The sequence below is a fragment of the Sus scrofa genome, chromosome 7 (assembly GCF_054392235.1).
Source record: "Sus scrofa isolate SSC_HxYL_T2T_F1_AM1 chromosome 7, Sscrofa_HxYL_maternal_Yorkshire_Landrace_v2.0, whole genome shotgun sequence".
NCBI lineage: Eukaryota > Metazoa > Chordata > Mammalia > Artiodactyla > Suidae > Sus > Sus scrofa.
Window position 1 is genome coordinate 33,551,725 of NC_139389.1, and position 23,526 is coordinate 33,575,250.

At 43.7% G+C, this 23,526-nt stretch overlaps 1 protein-coding gene and 1 pseudogene across 1 annotated transcript; one reads left to right on the forward strand and one right to left on the reverse strand.

The window, feature by feature from the left end:
* Nucleotides 74-8,494, forward strand: LOC100513097 (HLA class II histocompatibility antigen, DRB1 beta chain). Its single transcript, XM_084967772.1, has 5 exons — nt 74-270; nt 5,036-5,305; nt 6,491-6,772; nt 7,518-7,628; nt 8,227-8,494. The coding sequence occupies exons 1-4, from the start codon at nt 171-173 to the stop codon at nt 7,622-7,624; spliced, it is 759 nt and encodes a 252-aa protein (XP_084823898.1). The 5' UTR covers nt 74-170; the 3' UTR covers nt 7,625-7,628; nt 8,227-8,494.
* Nucleotides 171-7,937, reverse strand: SLA-DRB5 (MHC class II, DR beta-like 5 pseudogene; annotated as a pseudogene).
* Nucleotides 8,495-23,526: the final 15,032 nt, after the last annotated feature.

A 23,526-nucleotide genomic window follows, 5' to 3' on the forward strand; every position in this document is an offset into this window, starting at 1 on the left:
TCATATACGATACTGATTGGTTCTCCAAAACTAAGAGCACCCAATCCAGGAACCAAGAAATGATGAGTTCCTTGGTTGGCAATATTTGAGATGTGCATGGGGGAGGGCCCTTGTCCTCCCTGAGTGAGATTTTCTGCTTCCCTGCACCCTGTCCTCTGCTCTTCTCCTGCATGGTGCGTCATTGGTCCCCTGGAAGCTCCTGGACAGTATTTCTGACAGTGATACTGATGGTGCTGAGCCCTCCCCTGGCTTGGGCTGGGGACACCCGACGTAAGTGCATACCTTGTGTGGTGAGCTGCCGTGGGGTGGGGGGCGGAAGGAACTCTGCTTTGTCTCCAGGCATCCAGGCCAGGTCCCTTAAAAACGAGCCATTTTCTTCAGTGAGCACTTAGCTTTATCATATGGATCCTCAATTCCTCCTACAAACAAAACCTGCCTCTCCCTTGCTCTCTCCTCTCTCGATCTCTCTCTGTATATATATATATCCTCTGTGTGTGTGTGTGTGTGTGTGTGTGTGTGTGTGTGTGTATCCTCTCTCTACATATAAATACACACCATGCATATGTATGTGTGTAGATGTATGTATATATATATATCTATATACACACACACATATATATATCCTCTATATATATGCACATACACATGTATATATGTGTGTATATGTACATATACATATAAATATATATACACATGCATAAGCTATTTATTCTTAACTCTCCTTGAATAAAACCTCGCTAGCCTTGCATCCCATTCCCTCAGGGTTTTGAGGTGATTTAGAAATGATCTAAAAATCATTCCCATCGATGGTTCCCTTTATTATACTGAGCTATGCCAGAAAATGGGAAAGTATCTTTGAAAATTACAGGGACTCCAAAGGAATTAGAAAGAGCTCCTGGGGAGTTCCTGTTGTGGCTCAGTGGTAACGAACCCAACGAGTATCCATGAGGACACCAGTTCGATCCTTGGTCTCCCTCAGTGCCTTAAGCATCCAGCGTGGCCGTGAGCTATGGTGTAGGCCGCAGATGCAGCTCGGATTGCACATTGCTGTGGCCGTGGCGTAGCCCAGCAGCTGCTGCTCCAATTCTACCCCTAGCCTGGGAACTTCCATATGCCATGTGTGGCCTTAAAAAGACAAAAAAAAAAAAAAAAAAAAAAAAAAGGTCCTTCTCATCGTGTCCTTTTCTTTCTCTCTAAACCCCACTGTTTAAAAGGCCTGGGTCCCTATACTGGATGTTCTGTGACCAAAGTTGGGGTTAATTCTCTCTCTTGTCTCTCCTGGATAAAGCATCCCGGAGCTAAAGCAGGGATCTTTAGTGCTTGGAATGATGCTGTAGATAAAGAGCGTCTAAGGGCTGTTCTTAAAGAACTCATAAGATGGAGTTCCCGTTGTGGCCCAGCAGGTTAAGAATCCGACATCATGTCACTAAGGATGTGGGTTCAATCCCTGACCTCACTCAGTGCATTAAGGATCCCATGCTGCTGCAAGCTGCAGATCCACCACTGCCATTGCCATGGCTTTGGCGTAGGCTGGCAGCTGCAGCTCTGATTCAGCCCTAGCTGAGGAACTTCCCTATGCCACAGGTGTGGCCAGAAAAAGAAAAAATAAAAATAAAAAATAATTTTTTTTGTCTTTTGTCTTTTTAGGGCCGCACCCGCAGGATATGGAGGTTCCTGGGCTAGGGGTCCAATTGGAGCCACAGCTGCCAGCCTACACCACAGCCACAGCAATGCCAGATCCGAACCGCATCTGTGACCTACACCACAGCTCACAGCAATGCCAGATCCTTAACCCACTGAGTGAGGCCTGCAACTTCATGATTCCTAGTCAGATTCATTTCCACTGCACCACAACAGGAATTCTTTTTTTTTTTTTCTTTTCAAAAAAGAACTCATAAGAACTGAAAACCTAACACAGGTTAGTGTTCATTATGATTCTATTTTATATACTATTAGTTTCTCTTATAGCTCCCTTTTCTCTGGCCTGAACCCACAAGAAGAGATTTATAGAATATATTAAATGGAATACTATTTTTGTAAGCCAAAAATAGTCAAATATAAGCAATTCCACATGGTCAAACCACACACCCTGAGCAGGGTACAGAGATTGTGAAGGAGGTTTCCATCCCGTAGGGCTGAAAGTCAGTAAGCAAGCAAGGGAGCTCCTGGCCTCTAGGGGTCTGGGGCCTAAATTTCATAGGCTGATTCATCATGCCCTCTGTTTTCTATAATTAGCCATCTGTGTTACCTCTCCTTCTGGTTTTTCCCTGTTCTTTCCCAACTATGGCATCACCAGTCCTGAAAAATCCCCAAAGTTTGAATAGACCCTCAGCACTATAACAGATCCATTGGATGAAATGAAACATAACGAAATGGTCCCTGACTCTTAAAATCACCTTTTCCTTGCCTGTGGATAGTTCTTTCAAATAGTAAGAGGGGAAAGAGGAAGTTCATCTGAAGTTCTCACGGGAAGCAGAAGGGACATAATGTGTCATGATTATTTTAGAAAGTGGTGGAGCTGGAGCTCCTTCTTGCTTTCCAGGATCCCTGGCATAATCAACTCCCCAAACCATGAGTTTATTCATTTAGACCACTGATGCTTTCTCGAGCACCTATTATACACTGGGTTCTGGTCTAGGCTTAGAGAGTTCTATTTGAATACATAGAAAACTCCCTATTACCATGGAACCTATCTAATGATGGGGGCGGGGTGAGAGGGGAGACAACAACCCAATAAACATTTAACAAGAAAAAACATTTCGAAGAGCAATAAGTCCTCTGGGGGGGGAATATGTTATATATATATATATATATATATATATATATATATATATATATATATCTCAGGGTTATGGGACCGAGAGAATTGTATTCATCTAACTTCACTGCAAGTGTCTGGGGAGCTCTCCCTGAGAAGGTGACATTCAACTGAGACCTAAATGATGAGAAGCCAGACATGTGAGGGATCTAAGGGACAAGTGCCCCAGGGAGAAGGGACAGGGGACAGGCTAACGTGTGGGAAGATGTTTGCTGTATTTAAAGAATGGAAAGAAAGCTAGAGAAGCTGAAGCAGAGCAAGCAAATTGGGGAGTGGAATAAGATGAGGTTGGAGAGGAAACACATTAGACTCTGATGGCCATGGTGAGAACTTTGACTTTTATTTACAATAACATGTGATGCTACTGAGGGGCTACAAAGAGAGTCCATTCATGTTTAAAAAATAATAATAATAATAATTGTAGCTACTACATGGAGATTGGACTGCAGTGGTTCCAAGTGGAGTCAGGGAGACCATTTAGAGTGAATTCTCCAGGGAAGATGCTCCTGTGGCTTCATTTAGTGTAAGAATAACCACGACAATAGTAAAGATGAAGTGAACAAATTTGGGGCAGATCCTTGTGAGACTAGTTAATAAATTACATGGTGGGAGTTGGAGGATAGGAAATCAAGCTTAAGCCTCAGAATTTTGTCTTGCATAATAATTAGGTAGAATGTAGTACTGTTTATTGAGGCGGTGAAGACTGTGAAAGGAAATAATTTGAAGCAAATGGTTAGGAAGAAAGGCTTCATTTAAGTTAAGTTTTAAATGATTTATTTGCATTTGGATGGAGCTATCAAGAGGCCCCCTGAATGTGTAAGACAGGGTGAGGCCAGAGCTGGAAGTATATATGCCCTGATCATTCACGGGCACGCTGATAAACTCCAGAAAAGCAAAGGGAGTGGATGTAAAAAACAAGAAGAGGGCAAGAGCTAAGCCCAGAGAACCAAGAGCCAATTATAACTAAGGGGGACAAAACAAGAGCCCCAGTGATGTTGACAAAGCCCAAGAGAAATGTGATGCGTGAAAGTCAAAGAAAGTAGATTCTTCGAGGAACGAAGGAGTGGCTACTCTGTTGAGTGTGACTAAGAAGTGTGTGAAGTGAGAACATGACAGAGAAGTGAGCACAGGGCTTGGTGGACTTGACCTTACAGGCAGTGGAACGTATAGAACAAGATCTGAATTGGACCTTTTGAAGAGAGAATGGGAGCTGCAGAAGATAGGGTGGATTATGATGGCTTTCTTGAATCATTGACCTCAAGGAAAGACTATGTCCTGGGATTGGGAAGTCAACTAAACCTAAAATATAAGAATTAAAGAGCCTGAAGACAAGCTGGGAGGACTTGAGAACCAGAGATGTTTAGTTATCAGCAAGAGTGCAGTGGTGCTTAGCTATGCTAAAAACTATTAATTCATACAGCCAATATTTACTGGTGATCTGGAACACAGCGATTATTACCCTAGGTGATGAGGACAGAGTGACAGATCAAACTGTTCTCTATGAGCTGGAGAATCAAAACATTTTGGAGCTGCAAAGTACCAGGTCTACAAAATTCCGTATGTAATTACCATGTCTCTTCTAATACACGCAGAGCAATTAAAAACATATATATGGAACCTAAAATTCAAAAAATTTAATAATTTACCCAGCGTCACATAGTTAATGCTAAAACACAGATGGTATAGTCTAAATCTAAGTAGTATGGAGAAACCCTCTCCTCTAAATCATACTTCTTATGAGTGAGTTCATGTCCACTCTATTACACCTAAACCAATGATTAGCGTGGATTTGGCACCAGGTCAGCCCTAACCTAATATTTACAGAATGAAGGAGGTGGGTTGGTTTGAGGAAGGGGTAAAGGTCTATGGGAAGCAAAGATGAAGCATTTGGGTGTCTTTCCAGTGGAGGCTCTTAGGAGCAGGTGGTGATGGAGCATATCCTGGATGTCGGGTGCACTTGGACATGTTCAGCCAAGTGTGGAAACCACGTGGACCCCAAAAGGTTCAGAGGCAGAGAGGTCTCTTTCACCCAGCATATCTTCCCTCCACTACTGGCAAATGAAAGATGAACCCATGGAGTGCTGGTCGTCGGGGTGCTGATGGAGCCTATGGGGGGATCCTAAGGGCCTCCAGGGGCAGGACACCCTTGCATTGGTGGGTGTTGCCTCCACTCTCTTCCCAAGAGCCTGGGTGACAAGATCATTCTTGTCCCTCCAGCAGTTTTCATGATACAGGGTAAGTCCGAGTGTCATTTCTCCAACGGAACGCAGCAGGTGCGGTTCCTGGACAGATACATCTACAACCGGGAAGAGTTGGTGCGCTTCGACAGCGACGTGGGGGAGTACAGGGCGGTGACCCCAATGGGGCAGCCGGCTGCCAAGTACTGGAACAGCCAGAAGGACATCCTAAAGCGGGTGCGAGCCGCAGTGGACACGTTCTGCAGAAGCAACTATGAATTTTTTGAGAGCTGCACGGTGCAGCGACGAGGTGAGCAAGGTGGATGGGCAACCAGGGGAGGGTATGCGTGTGCGTGTGTGTGTGAGTCAGACAGAGAGACTGAGACAGACTGAGCCAGAGGTGAGAGCGTAGGATTGTGGACGAGCACAAGTTACAAGGTTACAAGTGAGAGCCTGTGATCAAGGAACACTGTATGATTTTGCGAGCGTGTAACTGTGGGAAGGGAGAGGGGGCGGAGGGCGGTGCCTGGGGTCTGAGAGGCGCAGGAGGGAGGAGAGGGGTGGGGGCTGGCGTCCAGGAGGGGGGCTCCGGGCATCCTTGGCGTCCCTGTGGGAGGTGAGGTAGGGGAAGGGGAGAGGGAGGAAACACTGACGGGGGTGGGGGGAGATTAGAGATGGGGGAGGAGGTTTCCAGGCTTCTGTGGTTGCGGGAAGGTCTTAGGCAGGAGAGGTGAGGAATGTGAGAGGATCCAGAGTCTGTGAAGAGAGGAGTCACCACCTGCTCTTGGCCACGCCCCCTCATTCTGACCATCCTGAAATAAGTGGCCTATGTCTGTGCAGGAGCACTTCATTGTGGAAATTTGTGGGGAAAACTAATTTCTAGAAAGCAGTGGAGAGGCACCTCTGACCCTTCTGAGGCTACTTTTTTGCTTTCTGAATGTGCATATTTTTACATGTTTGAACTGATTGTGAAGCCAGCTTTTGGATATAATTTCATTACTTGACTTTGCCATACCGATGTTACCACTTTAATAATGTCAGTAGTACTTGAGTTGTTATGTTATCCCTTTGTATAGTTGTAAATAATTCACCTCACATTTCCCATTGTAAGATTTTATGTTTAATATTGCCACTTAGTTGGAAATTTATATCTTATGCTTTTTAACTTATATTTCTTTTATTTCTAAAGTTCTATTTTGTCACATAATTATTTGCCAATTGTATTGACTGCTCTAAGCAGTATCTTTTTTTTTTTTTTTTTTTGGTTACCTCAATTTGATAATAAATAACTGTTTCAAGTTATGGGGGGAAAAAACCCACAATTTTCCTCAACATCTCCCAAACCTGATGGCCCCCTGCTTTAAGGATTAAATTCAACACTCATGACATCGACTCCGTTTAAGCCACATGGGCAGCTTGGCCTGCCCAAGGCTGCAGTCTGTCAGGAGACGTGCTCTGTCCTCCTCACTACTCCTGTCTATTGTTTGTCTCCTAGTCAAGCCCACAGTGACGGTGTACCCTGCAAAGACCCAGCCCCTGCAGCACCACAACCTCCTGGTCTGCTCTGTGACTGGGTTCTACCCAGGCCACGTGGAGGTCAGGTGGTTCCGGAATGGCCAGGAAGAGGCGGCGGGGGTGGTCTCCACAGGCCTGATCCCTAATGGAGACTGGACCTTCCAGACCATGGTGATGCTTGAAACGGTTCCTCAGAGTGGAGAGGTCTACAGCTGCCGAGTGGAGCACCCCAGCCTGACGAGCCCCGTCACAGTGGAATGGAGTGAGAGGCTTTCTGACTCTCTAGTCCCTCAGGCACCAAGGAGGGGACGTGCTTGCCCCTGAGTGTCAGGTGTCTCCTCTCCTCTCAGCTTGTGTCCACTTGCTGCCTGTTCTCCTGTCCTTCAGCTGAGGTGACGGGGGAGCCCTGTGACGCCCTGTGCTAGAAATGCTCTGATGGGTTACAGACACCCTGTGATAGTTCCTCCAAACACCGATGCCCCCTGGGGAGGTAATTCTACCTGACAGGCAGCATGGAGGATGTCCCTGTTTTCAGCCGTGTCTCAAGTCATGGTCGCCCTGTGGCCCCTGGCAGCGGTCCCCTGTGTCTGACTGGGCTCGTGCTTCTGACACTCTTGCTCTGGGTTGGTCCCTGTGATCTGAGAAGAGGCACATCCTCTACCATGTGGGGACCTGTCTGACATGAGGAGAATCCAACCTGGCTCTGCGTCTGAATGTCTCTGTCACCCTAGACAAATTTCTTAAGCTCATTCAGTCCAAGGCTCCTCACCCATCAGATACTGAGGTCACGTGGACCTGTGTCGGGGCGGTGATATTTAAATGAGTTCGATGCCTGAACCTTCTAGTACTCAGTGTTCATTTTAATCTCTTTTTCCACAAATGGCTAATTATTCTAGTTCCTCCAAGGCAGCCTCCTTCCCCCTAATCTCAAAGCCCTCAATCGCAGAGTCTCAATTAATGAAGTTGGCTTGGGGGTAAAAATCACTAAAACCAGCTCCTTTTCTCAGGGGCGCAGCATGACTCTTCACAAGGCAAGATGCTGTGTGGAATCGGGGCCTCGGTTCTGGGCCTGCTCTTCCTGGGGATGGGACTGTTCATCTCCATCAGGTATTAGAAAGGTAAGGAGCCTGTCAGCAGCTGAGACTCCCCACAGACTTTCTTTTTTTTTTTTTTTTTTTGTCTTTTTGCTATTTCTTGGGCTGCTCCCGAGGTTCCCAGGCTAGGGGTCGAATCGGAGCTGTAGTCACCGGCCTACACCACAGCTCACAGCAACACCAGATCCCTAAGCCACTGAGCAAGGCCAGGGATCGAACCCACAACCTCATGGTTCCTAGTCAGATTTGTTGCTGCTGCACCATGACGGGAACCCCACCTCCATATCTTTTAAGTATATATCATCTTTCTCTTTCCTAGGATACTCTGGACTTTAATCCTCTTTTAGCAATAGATTGGGTCTCCTAGAAATGGTAGTGGAGATGACAAGGCAGGAGAGAGACAAAATGAGAAAGACTTTGAATTCTCATCAGGCAGTTGGCAGTAAAGCTTTTCATCAGTTATGAAGAGGCCTGTGCTCTAAAGCAGCTTTGGCTCAGGGAGACTGAAGAATTATTTATCCCCCTCCTACGGCAGTGCCTTAACATGAGGCCCTGAGAGAGAAGAAAAGAAGCTGCACGAAGAGTTAGGGCTGAAAACCACCCTCTCTTCTGTCTCCTGCAGGACTCCTGAGCTGAAGTGGAGATGCTGACACTCTAGAAGAACCTTCTGTCCCTGCTTCTTTGCAGCGTGAAAAGTTTTCTTCCTTAGCTCTAATTCTTCCACAAAGAGAGTGTTTTCTCGGGATCTGGTTTATTCCTATATAATTCACATATGAAAAAAAAACCCTGCACTTAATTAATGTATAAAATTTGAAGAGTTTGAGCATAAGCATACCCTTGTATTACCATCACTGGAATCAAGGCAATAAATATATTCATCACCTCCAAAATCTCCCTGTGTTTCCCCACCTTATTGTGGTAAGAATACTTTACATGAGATCTAATTTTTTTGGCCATGCCCATGGCATGTGGAACTTCCCAGACCCATACCAGAGCAGTGACAACACCAGATCCTTAACCTGCTGAACCGCTAGGGAACTCCAACAATTTTTAATTACACAAAACATAACTTATTTTTTTCCCAGAGTGTGATACTGTGATTTATAAAATGAACTCTATATTTGGTCTTTGTTTCCATTCCTGGCACAGAGCACCTAAAACCCTTGGAAGTTTATAACTAATGAGAACAACAAAAGTATCTCTTTGTTATATTAATGAGGTGACATCTGGACCACATTTAAGGATGAGGGCTTGTTGCCAGAAGAAGCAGCCATGTGATCAGAGGGTTGGGACTTTCAGACCCACTCCCTGACCTCTGGGAAAGAGTGAGTGCTTAGAGGTTGAAACAATGGCCAATGATTTAATCAATCATGACTATGCAAGGAAGCCTCTGTAAAAACCCAAAAGGACAGGGTTTGGAGAGCTTCCAGCTGGTGAACATTTGGAGGTGCTGGGAGAATGGTGCACCTGAAGCAGACACGGAGGCTCCATGCCCCTTCCCTCATATTTTCCATGGGTCTTTGTTGGGTTGTGGTGACAGTTGCACAGATCTATAAATTTACTGTGATGTCCACAGCACAGCAAAGTGAAACACTCCCTTTTTCTGTCCCCTTTAATCTACAACCAGTAAGACATCCACAGCACAACAAAGGTGCCTCTGCCCAACACAGGAGAACGCCAGAGAATTCCACCCATCTGTACCCCTCAAGTAACACAAGACAGGAGGCAAAACCATGGCAGTGGCAGAGCAGGGACTGCCATCCCAGCCCTCAGGCTCCCACAGCTGAGCCTGCAGCCCTAGAAAATCCAGTAGCAGCAAGGAATCAGATGCATGTAACACTGGCCTCCTGGCCACCGTGGCACCCACAGCGACAGGTAACTTGGCAGCAGTGGCAATGGGGCCTGAGACCCTATTCTTACAGCTATTGAGGCACCCATGACTTCAGCCCCCTGCTGTCCTCCCCCTGGAGTGGCAGAGCCTGCTAACCCGATAAAGTAGAAGTGTCTGCAAAAACCAGTGGCCCAGAACTCTTCCCCTAACCCGAAGAGCAGCAGAACCTATAGCTCAGAGGACCCCGGACATAGCAGAAGAGCTCTCCATCTCAGAGTCCCAGGTGGCAACAGCAGTGACATGGGCAGCAGCAAGACATTGATGACTCCAGAGGCCCAAGAAGCGATAATGAAAGCACACGAAACACCTCTGACACAACTTGAACGTTAACAAGCGGCAGCTCAGGCAAGAGAAACCAAAACCTTGTGCTATGGTGCCACCTACTGGAAAACAAAAGAAAAGCTTCTGATTTCTAAACAAATCACTAGTATCAAATAGTTTGCTACTTCAAAGGTACTGGCCAAAGAAAATTCATCAAGAACCCTGAAGAACCACAGTTAACACTACACCACAAAAGTAAATGACAATTCTCCAGAAACCAGTTGTAAAGTCAGAGTGTATTGAGTGAGATCTAACTCATACAGAATTCAAAACAGCTGTCTTAAAGAAACTCAGAGAGCTACAAGTAAACTCACAAAGGCAGTTCCAACGAGATCAGGAATAAAATTAATGAACAGAAGAAACATTTTACCAAAGATATTGAAATTCTGAAAGGAACCAAACAGAAATTCTGGAGCTGAGGAACTCATAAACGAAATGAATTATGTATGAGAAAGCATTGGAAATAGAGGAGACATATGGAAGAGAATTTGTGAGCTCAAGTAGAAATGTAGGAGTTCCCGTCATAGCTCCGTGGTTAATGAACCCGACTAGCATCCATGAAAATGCAGGTTCAATCCCTGGCCTCGCTTAGTGGGTTAAGGATCCAGCATTGCCCATGAACTGTGGTGTAGGTCACAGACTCGGCTTGGATCCCACGTTGCTGTGGCTGTGGTGCAGGCCGGCAGCTACAGCTCCGATTAGACCCCCAGCCTGGGAACCTCCATATGCCACAGATGTGGCCCTAAAAAAAGACAAAATAAGGAAAAAAGAAAATAGTATCTATCTTAAAGAAACAATTCTACTTTAACCTAAAGAGACCTCTGATTGAAGGTTGGCTGTACCAGGGTTTGGAATAATAAAATCATTTCCAAATTGTAAAAGAAAAACTGATCAATTGCCCTTGGTTATAAGAATTCTGCACATTAGAAAACCATAAAATATGTTAAATATCGGTGTCTATCACTTTGGGTAGTTGGATAACCCAAGATTTCCATCCCAAGTATAAACATTCTAAATAAATTCTCATATATGTGCCCAAGATGACACATAAAAAATGCAACTGAAGAGAAAAGACGCAGTCTTAATTTTCAGAGAGAGAACAAATGAAATGTAGTAAGACATGCAAAGGAATAATATAGCAAGGTTTAAGTAAATGAATATAGGACTAGCAACACGGATAGCAAAAGAATCATAAACTATAAAAGACCCCAAAGCACCCCTGAGAAAGAAGAACAAAGCCAGAGGCACCACACTCCTGATTTTAAACTATAGTAAAAAGACATAGAAATAAAAACAGTATAGCACTGGCATAAAAATAAACACATAGACCATTGGAACAGAATGGAGAGCCCAAAATTAAACCCCTGTATATATCGTCAATATTTGACAAGGGAGCCAAAAGTATCCCATGGGGAAAGGATAGTATCTTTGACAAATGGTTCTGTGCAAGCTGGAGAAACACATGGGGGAAAAAAAAAAGTAGAGAGGGAATAATGAAGATAAGAGAGGAAATAAATAAAATCGAAAATAGAGGGAGTTCCCACTGTGGTTCAGTTCGTTAAGAACCTGACATAGTGTCCGTGAGGATGCGAGTTCAATCCCTGGCCTTGCTCAGTGAGTTAAGGAACTGGTGTTGCTGCAAGCTATGGCACAGGTTGCAGATGTGGCTCAGACCTGGCGTTGCTGTGGCTGCAGCATAGGCCGGCAGCTGCAGCTCTAATTCAACCTCTAGCCCCGAAACTTCCATGTCACAAAAAAAAAAAAAAAAAAAAAAAAAAAAGATATAGAGAAAATCAATAAAACTAAAGGTTTCTTTTTCTTTGATAAACCACTTGCAAAACCAATAAGGAAGAAAAAATAAAAACCCAAAGTACAAATTATTAACCTCTAAAATGAAAAAGATGCCATTCCTACAAATTCTACAAACATTAAAAATTTAAGATGCTAACATGTAATAAAGAATTTGTACAGGTGGATTTGACTCTTTAGAAGAAGTTCTCTCAAAAACATTTCATGATCTATTTCTGTAAAACAAATCACCCCCAAACTTAGTGGCTGAAATTGCAGCCATTTAACGATTTTTCACAGTTCTGGGAGTTGATTGAGCTCAGTGTGTGTTTTCACGAGGGTCCCTCATGTGGCTGCAGTCAGACAGTAGCTGGGCCTGGGGTCCTCCGGAGGCTCAGCTGGGACCTGAGACTTGTCTCCTTCTGCGTGACGTTCCAGTGCCTCCATCGTGGCCTCTGTGGTCCCATCAGCAATGAAGACAACGTCTTACCTGATGGCTCAGGACTCCCAAGAGACGAAAGTAAAATCTGCAAGACTTCTTTGAGCTTGGCCGCAGAAGGGGCCGTAGCATCATTTCCATCACATTCTAAAGGTCTAAGTGAGCACAGGACCAGCCTGATTTAAGGGGAGGGGGAAATACCACCTACCTCCCCATGAGCTGAATGGCGAATAATATGCACCCTTGTTTGATCGACCCCACGATTTACCACAACTGACTCAGAAAACTAGACACTCTGTATGGCCTTACATCTGATTAAATAAAATGTGTAAGGATAATAAACTCACCCCTCAAAGGAAATTCAAGCCCCCGTTTGCTTCATTGTTAAATTCTGCCAAATATTTTCAATCTATCTGGAGATGATTTCATTACTGATTAGAGTATCACAGTGAATTTTCTCAAAAGGACATTCAAACAACCTCATAGTGTTTATTTTAAAAAGGCCATCTTTCTCATTGCTCTGCAGTGCCACCATAGACCAGGGCATTTCATGTGGGAGGGGTTCTGATTCTAGAATTTCTGTTTTATCCTGTTGCCCTGTTTATCTACACTCGAGCTAATATCACACTGTGTTGTAATATACCACAATATGTTAACTAATACAGCCAATACCATACCATGTAAACTAATAAGGCTTTTGTTATCGTGTACTTGTGTTCCTCCAGTTTTGTTCTTATTTTTGAAAATTTTCTAGGTGATTCTAAGACTATAGAATTTACATATGAATTTTAAATTTAGTTTGACAATCTTCTCCTACAACAACAAAAAAAAAAGCAGAAGAAACAAAAAATGACGGAGCAAGCAAATAAAAATCTTTACCTTGATTCTTAATGAAAATTTAATTGAATATAGATTAATTTGGAGATAACTCACACTTAACATTCTTACTCTTACTATCACTAATCTTTAGTCTCACCAATTACATAGGCTCATTGATTTCTTCCAATGGTGTTTTGTAGTTTTCAGTATAGAACTCTTGGTTGTATCTTGTTAGATTTGTCCCTAAATATTTGATATTTTGGAGTACTATGATGAATGGTATCGTTTTCTCAATTTTGATTTTTCTTCATATCTGGTAGAGCAGAATAGAACTGATTTTATGTATGTTGGTCTGTTATCCAGCAATACTGTTAAACTTACTTATTAAATATGTTAGTTGTCTATTATTTTTATTTTCAAAGTACATGATCAAATTAAGAGTAGATAATGACAATTTTACCTCTGTTGCCAGCCTTATGCCTTCTTTTTATTTTTCATTCCATTCTTCATTGTCTACTATCTCCAATATTCCAGATCTCAAGAAGAAAATTTTAAATAGTTCCCCATTGAGTCTGATGTGTCCAGCACGGTAGTTATCTTTTCTTAGATTAAGAAAATTCCTGGGAACCCTCCTGCACTGCTGGTGGGAATGTAAACTGGTACAGCCACTATGGAGAACAGTTTGGAGATACCTTAGAAATCTATACATAGAACTTCCATATGACCCTGCAATCCCACTCTTGGGCATCTATCCGGACAAAGCTCTACTTAAAAGAGACACATGCACCCGCATGTTCATTGCAGCACTATTCACAATAGCCAGGACATGGAAACAATCCAAATGTCCATCGACAGATGATTGGATTCGGAAGATGTGGTATATGTACACAATGGAATACTACTCAGCCATAAAAAAGGATGACATCATGCCATTTGCAGCAACATGGATGGAACTAGAGAATCTCATACTGAGTGAAATGAGCCAGAAAGACAAAGACAAGTACCATATGATATCACTTATAACTGGAATCTAATATCCAGCACAAATGAACATCTCCTCAGAAAAGAAAATCATGGACTTAGAGATGAGACTTGTGGTTGCCTGATGGGAGGGGGAGGGAGAGGGAGGGATCGGGAGCTTGGGCTTATCAGACACAACTTAGAATAGATTTACAAGGAGATCCTGCTGAATAGCATTGAGAACTATGTCTAGATACTCATGTCGCAACAGAAGAAAGAGTGGGGGAAAAAACTGTAACTGCAATGTATACATCTAAGGATAACCTGACCCCCTTGCTGTACAGTGGGAAAATAAAAAAAATAAAATAAAATAAAATTCCCCAGCATGAAAAAAAAAATAAAAATAAAAACTCATCATACAAAAAAAGAAAAAAAAAAAAGAAAATTCCTTTTTTTTTTTTTTTTTTTTTTTTGTCTTTTTAAGGCGTACCTGGGGCGTATGGAAGTTCCCAGGCTAGGGAGTCAAATCAGAGCTACAGCTGCCAACCGACACCACAACCACAGCCATAGCCACAGCCACGCCAGATCCGAGCCGCATCTGCGACCTACACCACAGCTCACGACAATGCCAGATCCTTAACCCACTGAGCAAGGCCAGGGATAGAACCCATGTCTTCATGGATACTAGTCAAGTTCATTACCACTGAGCCACAGCAGGAACTCCGAGAAAATTCCTTTTAAATACTAGTTCTTTAATAATAGATTTTAAAAAGAAGAACAAGAAGAACAGAGGTGGAATGCTGTCAAATAATATTTTATGATTCTATCCACACGGTCATATGCCTTTTCTCCTTCATTCAGTTAACACAGTAATGGAAGTCCTAGCCAGCAAAATAAAACAAGAAAAGGAAATAAATGGCATGCTATATTGTGAGATCCAAAATCGAGGGCTGCCACGACATTTTCAAGCCTCAATGGGCCCCAAAGTCCTAACCGTGAGTCCCCTGCTTTCCCCAGATTTGTTCCTCTCCCCACCTACTTCCTCTTTCAGCCTGAACAGCTGCACCCCACCTGATTCTCAGCCTAAGGTTGCAGACCCCGACCAGCTAATGAAATTCTTCAAACAAACAAATAACAGCCTCCCATGAAATCCAGGGGAACCCCATTCTCTTGTTACTAACAAGGCTGCCTCCCAAAGCCCCTGCTGCTTCACTCTGCTCCTGAGGGCAGCCCACGTGTGCTCCTACACAGAGTGCAGTGTCCTCCCTCAGGCTGTGAGAACATGTGATAAGCTGCCTTCGATCTCATCTGTCCCTCTGGATTTATGTCATATGTTCACCCTCCTCACACGACGTAGGATCGCAGACCCTCCTTTGTCTACAGGATGAAGGGAAGGTGGACAGAACACACGCAGATCAGGGGAAAAAAAGAAATACAATTACACCAGTTGTACCTGTCTTCACTTGATATGGTGATCTACATTAAAAAATCCCAAGGAATGCCCCTAAAAAAATCCCTCCTAGAGCTAATAAGGGAGTTCATCAAAATTGCAGATTTCAAAATCAATTTAAAAACCAATTTGTATTTCTACACAGAGCAATGAAGAAATAAAGCAAAAATTAAAAATACAGTATCACTCACAATAAAACAAAAAAGAAAGCAACACAAGTATAACGCTAACAGAACATGTGAAGAACCTGCAAACAGAAAGGCTGATGAAATGAAATCAAAGATCTAAATAATCAGAAAGACTTACCATCCTTATCAACTGAAAAACAGAACATGGTAAAGATATCAATTCTTTCCCAAACTGACATTCTGGCTTTATGCAATTTTAATCCTAACCCAGCAAAATCTTTACTAGTTGGAAGTTGCTCTAAAACACTTATGAAAAAATTCTATGAATTAGAATATATAAAACAAACTTGATGAAGAAAAATAACCTTGAGAGATCACCCTAACCAAATGTAAAATGTTTGTATAGCTACGGTGATCAAGACTGATGGCTATTGTGGAGGGGTACGTGCTTAGATTGATGGAAAAATATAGAGGGCAGCCCTAAAAAGAAAAAAAAAAACAAAGAATTAGAATTGGAAAAGCCATGAATGAGTTTGCTGAGTCAGTAGTCAGGAATCTAGGAAACCCCAGCTCCCTGAAATCTGAATTCTTATGCTTATTCAACCTCCAGCCCAAACCCCAGCCCCAAATCTGTACCTAGTTCACAGATTAAACGTCGTGATGTCCCCATGTCATTGCAGTCCTCACCAGGGGCCTTTCTCTTTTTCTAATATCAGAACCGTCTCTATCATAACATCCTAAATGTGATGGCAGTAATTTCTGGTAACTTCTAGCATTAGGGGTATTTCTCCAAATATATTGCTTTTTGTTAACAGTAATTTATGAGCCTACTACTCCTAAGCCACTCCGGACTCATTTTCAAAGCTATAACTAATTGCGTCTACTCAGTTTCTGAGAGTAACCAAGCCCATAAATTTTCTGTGCCACATGTAAAGTACCATGTCATTTTTTTTGTTTCCAAGTTATTTTACATTTTCTAGGCTTGGGCTTTAGATGAGGAGGATGAATTTTATTAAAGATGATTGCAACTAGAGAAATAAATTTAGCTGAGGAAGTTCCCTTGTGGCTCAGCAGGTTGAGAAACACAAAATCAAATACAATAAGTATGCAGGTGTGTATTTTAAATAACAAAGGGAGTTCCCATCGTGGCTCAGTGGTTAACGAACCCAACTAGTATCCATGAGGACAATGGGTTTGATCCCTAGCCTTGCTCAGTGGGTTAAAGATCCAGCATTGCCAGGAGCTGTGGTGTAGGTCACAGACGTGGCCTGGATCCAGCGTTGCTGTGGCTGTGGTATAGGCCAGCAGCTACAGCTCCGATTCGACCCCTAGCCTGGGAACCTCCATATGCCGCAGGAGTGGCCCAAGCAATGGAAAAAAGACAAAAAAAAAATTATCATTCTTTAGTTCCCCCCCACCCCACCTACTTGAGCAATGGTTTATCCACTACATTTCAGTCTCCTGACCAGATCTTTGTCCTGTGTCGTGGGCATTAACAACAGTTATTGAAACCTGAGGCAAGAAAAGCAAGCCAAGGAAAACAGAAGAGACATGGAATTTTTAAAACATTTCCCAATCATGATTCATTAGGTCAACAAATATTCAGTGAGGTATCAAGCACTCCTTTCAGTGCTTGGCATAGAAAAAGTTCCCATCCATAAGAAACTCATGTTCTTACCATAAGAGATCATTTTTTAAAAACAGATTTCATAAGTAACTAAATTCTATAGTGTACTTAGAATGAGATAAATGCTATGAAAAGAGACTGAAGGATTAGAGATAATCTTAAGGATTTGAATTATTTATTCACTATTTGTTATTTAACCAATATTACTGAAGTTTGACCACGTGTCACGAACCCTACTAGGTCCTGGAGGTGAGGCAGGAAATAGGTGGGCTCCAGGATAGACATTTATAACCAGCCTCTTGTCTACACTTCTTGAGGCAGGAGACAGGTGGGCTCCAGGATAGATGTTTACGACAAGCCACCTGTCTATACTTCAGGATAGCAATGACAACAGGCACAGGCAAATAGCTCGTACTTGCTCCCGTGGACAAGTTAAACAATGGTAATAGCAGGAGCAGAGAGGAGCTAAGCCCTGCCTGGGCAAAGGACGAAGAGGTCACATACTTCCCATTCTTGGGGTCAGGAGACCCCAACTACACATGCGCAGAGAGACCCCTCTGGGTCAGAAAGAGAGAGGATGCCAGACCATAATAAGCCTAGATAACCCTCCCATCATGCCTTGCTTTGGAATCCATCTCGGCCAAAAGATGTGCAGGCAAATAGGAAAGGGCCCCAGGAGTGACAGATAAAACACAATAATTGGCCAAAGGAAAACAAAGACCCGGAGGAACTGCCCCTTATAAGTGGTTTAAATTACCTCTCTGGGAATTCCCATCATGGCTCAGTGGAAACAAGTCTGTCTAGTATCCATGAGAACGAGGGTTCAATCCCTGGCCTCCCTCAGTGGGTTAAAGATCCGACTTTGCCATGAGCTTTGGAGTAGGTCCCAGACAGGGCTCGGATCTGGCGTGGCTGTGGCTTAAGCCAGCAGCTACAGCTCTGATTCAGCCCCTAGCCTGGGAACCTCCATATGCCGTGGGTGCGTCACTGAAAAATAAATAAATAAATAAATAACCTCTCTGGCATGCTCCTTATTCAGGGGATGCTCGCCCTGCACTCATCCTTTGGGTGCCCATTACTGTTTTGCTTCTGCCTTAGATAAATAGACTATTCTCAGTCTGCTCTCCCACATGGTGTACTGTGTGTCTAACAGTAACTTTATGCCTATTTTTATAGTCTTTGCCTCCTTGAAACGTTCTCGCTTTCAGCAGGGGGCAAGAATCCGGGCAGTCCTGCTTGGAGCCTCCAGCTGGTCTAGTGGCTAGGATTCCTGGTTTTCATCTAGGCTGCCCAGATTCAATTCCTGAGCAAGGAATTAAGATGTCACACCAAGCTATCCGTCACTGCTGTCTCTCCACAATCAGGGGTCCAGAGTGAACAAGACAGAGCATCTCGATGCCTCGTGAAGTGAAAATTATCACAGGAAAGACAAATACATGAAAACAATCTTTGAGAGATAATTTTTAACTTACCTCCCAATCACCCCGAGATGGAGAAGACAGAAATGAAGACTGATATCAGACAGAGCCGAACAGGAACTGACGCTATCTGGAACACAGTTTCTTACGCTTTCTGGTTTAATAAATTCTTTCCCTTCCCTCTACATCCTACCTTCCTGTTCTTATCTTTTTGCTCTGAAATGGTTACGCATCAGCTGACCACGTGGGCACTTACAGCACAAATGCCTACCAGACATACGGTGACGTTGGCCAGTTTACGTATGAATCTGATGGAGATGAACTGGTCTATGCGGACCTCATCATCGGAGCCCAGCGCTCCCATGATGCCACCAGATGCCGCAGGGCCACATGAGTTGTGGCCTGGGACACGGGATGGTAAGAATCAGATGCTTCAGATCTGGAAAGAGGTTACCATAGGCACTGAAGGCAATGGTGGGAAACTGGCATCTAGGTTCCATGAATGGGTTTGAGGAGCTGTGAGCAAATTGGAGATGGGTCGACCCTGGGACAGGAGCCCAGGACCTATCAATCTCAAGCTGTTTGCTGTTTCAGGTATTCGGTCTTTACAAGAAAAAAAGAGGAATGGTTCTGACTCCTGTCGCCTGCCTTGGCCGTGGTGTGTGCCTTCCACCTGCTCCTTGTCTATGACATGCCTCCTTCCACACAGTCCTCCCTCCCTCCTGGAGCGGAATTTATGGATAAATTTTCCTCCAAAAATCACCGACCCTTATGAATTCCTCCAACCGAGTCTCTGGTTCAGCACCTACCTTTCACAGAGAGATCTGGACGGTTCCACCAGCCACTTACTTCTTGATCACCCTCATCCAGTATCAGTCTCTTTCTGGAGTAAATCTATTTAGAGTGTGTAATTTCTTTGTCTTTTTAGGGTGAATTCAGCACATACATAAGAATGAGAGACCTTGTGTTGGAATGTTTGCAGAAATCTCAGCTCCACTGTTTCTCGATCACATTAATACTGAACTCAAGAGAGACAGCAGGCAGTGAGTGACGGCTTGGAGCAAGATCTTAATTTTCTGCTCAGAAATTGAACCTGGGCAGCCTGGATGAAAATCAGGAGGCCTGGTTGCCTGACCAGCTAGAGGCTAGAAGCAGAATTGCCCCTGTTGAAAGCAAGAATATTTTGAGCAGGCTAAGTCTGTGGAAACAGGTCTAAAGTTTATTGTTGTCATTGCAGTGCAACCTGTGGGAGAGCTCAGAGTAGTTCATTTAAGTCAGAAGCAAGGAAGTGAGGCACGCCCAAAAGAGGAGTGAGAGTGCAGGTGTTCCCCCGAGTGAGCAGCGCCAGAGAGGTGATTTAACTCATTATATAGGACAATTCTTCTAAGTCTTTGTTTACCTCTAGCCAATTATCTTCTTCTGTTTCTCACACCTGACCAGACATAGGACCCTCCCCAATATGCATGCGCATCTTTTGGCAAAGATGGGTTCCAGAGCAAAGTGTGCCCGGCCCGTTTCAGGACTTAGTATGGCCTGGCACCCCCGCCTCCCTTTCTGACCCCTAGGCGTCTTACTGCGCATGTGTAATTGGGCGTGTCCCTGACCCCAGGAGTGATTGAAATGGTCTTCTTATCTTTTTGCTCCAGCAGAGTTCAGCTCCTGCAATTAAGTTTTTCGTTGAAGAGTCCAAGAGAAACAAGGCCCAGTTTCCTTGGCCTACCCAGTCCCAGGTGTTCTCAGCCCAGGGACCCATCTACCTCCTACCTCAATACCAAAGGGCCAATGATAACTGGTACATATAAACATGGGGTTTTTTCCTCCCTGGACGTCCTTTTCGCACTCTCTCCTTACCCAGGTAGGTGACAGTGAAGATGGGACATACTCTCTCCCCAGTGTTTTTATATCCAAAAAAAAAAAAAAAGGCAGGGTGACAACAATCAGATTTTGAATTTTAAAATAGAGGTATAAATCTGTGCAAGACATAAATTGAAATGAAGTTTGTTTTTTTCCTTTTTTTTTTCAGGGCCGCACCTGCAGCATTTGGAGTTCCCGGGCTAGGGATCTAATCAGAGCTGCGGCTGCAGGCCTACACCACAGCCACAGCAACACCAGATCCAAGCCAAGTCTGCAACCTACCCTGCAGCTTGCAGTAACACCAGATCTCTAACAGGCTAAGCAAGACCAGGAATCAAACCTGCATCCTTGGAAGTTCCTATTGTGGCACAGTGGAAACGAATCTGAGTATTCATGAGGATGTGGGTTCAATCCCTGGCCTTGCTCGGTGGGTTGGGAATCCAGCTGTAGCACCAATTGGACCCCTAGCCTGGGAACTTCTTAAGCCATAAGTGCAGCCCTAAAAAAAAAAAAAAAAAAAAAAACACAACTGCATCCTCATGGATGCTAGTCAGGTTCTTCACCGCCTAAGCCACAATGGGAACTCCTGAAATAACATCTTTAAACACAAAAATTGGATTTTGAGAACACAAAGTCAGAAGAATTTTGCCATGAACCTTGGATTTTTGAGGGATGCTGAATGATATGAGAGCTTCCCTTTCCATTTTCGTCCCCTGCCTGATAAGGTAGAAACTCTCTAGGTTGGGATGAGACAGAAATTAGAAGTGAGAACAAGAGAATGAGATAATGCTGTCTGTATCTAAGAAAGTGCCCCAAACCTTGTATTCTTTGGGGTTCATATTGATGAGAAAGGCGAGAAGGAGGTCATTGGCTACAAGTAGCCACAGCAAGGGCAGCTGGAGCTTCACTTTTCTGTAGGCACCAGCGTTTGGCAATAGTATAAATACAACATAAATTCACTCCATGCTCAAGCTCATAAGTTACGGTTTTTGACAATATTTTAATTTGGCTTGTTTCTATTGTATGAGACTTTGTAAAGTAACTGAGATTTCAGTAATGTATGAATACCATAGTATTTCACATCTGCACACAATATAATCCTTCAGTAACCATAGAATGAGCTGTTGAAAGGACCCAAGAGGTGATACTGATAAAACACTTAACCTAAAGGGTGGCAAACAATAAGCCTCAAATGCATGTTACCTATGAGTATAATTCATACCATCCTGGACTCAAAACTCAAATCTCAATCAATGTCCAATCTTTGGAAATCAATTTTAGTCCATGCATTAGGCATTCTTCCCTTTCTTTTTTGTCCTCGCTCTTTCTTTCCTTCTTTTTTTTTTCCTTGTGGTAAAACAGGCAAGATGCAAAATTTCCTATTTTAACCACTTCAAGTGCGTAGTTCAGTGACCTTGAGTAGGTTCACTTTGTTGTGCACCCCTCACCACCATCCATCTCCAGAACTTTTGTATCATTCCAAACTGAAACTCTGTATCCATTGAACAATAACTCTCTATTTTCATCCTCTCTCCAGCCCCTGATAATCACCATTCGACCCCTTATCTCTATAAATTCAATATACTCCATAGGGTGTAATCATACAAGAGTAGTCTTCTTGTAGCTGACTTATTTTAAAATAATTAACATAATGTCTTTAAGGTTCGCCCAGGTTACATCATGTATCATTACTCCCTTCCTTTGGAAGGTTGATAATATTCTCTTGTGTGTGTGTATAACCCATTTGGTTTATCCAGTCGTTCATCCATCAGTGTACAGTTGACTTGTTTCCACCATCAGCTATTGTGAGGAATGCTTCTGTGGACATTGCTGTTCAAGCCCTGGCTTTCAGTTCCTTGGAGATAGACATAGATATCTCCAGTTGCTAGGTTGTATGGCAATTCTGTGTTTCACTTTTTGAGGAAGCACCGTACTATTTTCCACAGCGTCTGTGAAGCAAAATAATAACTCAGGTAGTCAGTGTAGGAGCATGGGATTCAATGCATTCTTTTTTTTTTTTTTTTTTTTTTTTTTTGTCTTTTGTCTTTTTTTTGTTGTTGTTGTTGTTGTTGCTATTTCTTGGGCTGCTCCCGCGGCATATGGAGGTTCCCAGGCTAGGGGTGGAATCGGAGCTGTAGCCACCGGCCTACGCCAGAGCCACAGCAACGCGGGATCCGAGCCGCGTCTGCAACCTACACCACAACTCACGGCAATGCCGGATTGTTAACCCACTGAGCAAAGGCAGGGACCGAACCCGCAACCTCATGGTTCCTAGTCGGATTCGTTAACCACTGCGCCATGACGGGAACTCCTCAATGCATTCTTTGATATGGCTACTGATTAACATTTGTGGTTTAAGGGCTCCAGAGAGTAATTCCCCACAGGCCTTTTTTATGATAGGAAGTGTACCTACGCCTACATGGACCTTAATCTCTAACCCGCGCCTCAACTGATATAAAAGGAATGAGAGGAAAGGTGACTCAGTTGAAAAGAAGAGAAGGGCAAAGAAACCATAAACCTTATGGGGCATTTCCACCCCTAAAACCTCTACTGGACAAGGACTAGTGTAGGTAACTGGGCAAGGTGGAAGGGAGAAAACTACATCTTTCTGGACCCCACCACGGTAACCCCCCCCATCTTTGAGGGATAAAAACCCCTATCGGACAATAGAGAGCAGGGCTATTCTCCCCGCTCCCAGCAGCCCAGGGAGCTATTTGCTTTCCTGTAATAAAGACTTTGCTTGCTTGCTGCCTGTGCGTTCAGAAATTCATTATTCATCTGCATGAACAAGAACCTGGATTCTAGTAACATCTTTCTGGCATCAGCTGCATGATTTTACATTCCTATCAGCAGTGTGCATGGGTTCCACTTTCTCCATAGCCAGGCCAACACTTGCTATTTTCTGAGTTGTTGATAATAATCAACTTAATGGGTGAGCATACAATTACACACAAAAAAATGGTGAAGCTCATGAACAAAATATTTATCAGAAGAAACAGGAGTTCCCGTCATGGCTCAGTGGTTAGCGAATCCAACTAATGACCATGAGGTTGTGGGTTCGATCCCTGGCCTCGCTCAGTGGGTTAAGGATACTGCTGTAGTGTAGGTCACAGACCCTGCTCGGATCCTGCATTGCTGTGGCTGTGGTGTAGGCTGGCAGCTGTAGCTCTGATTCGACCCCTAGCCTGGGAACCTCCATATGCCACAGGTGCGGCCCTAAAAAGACA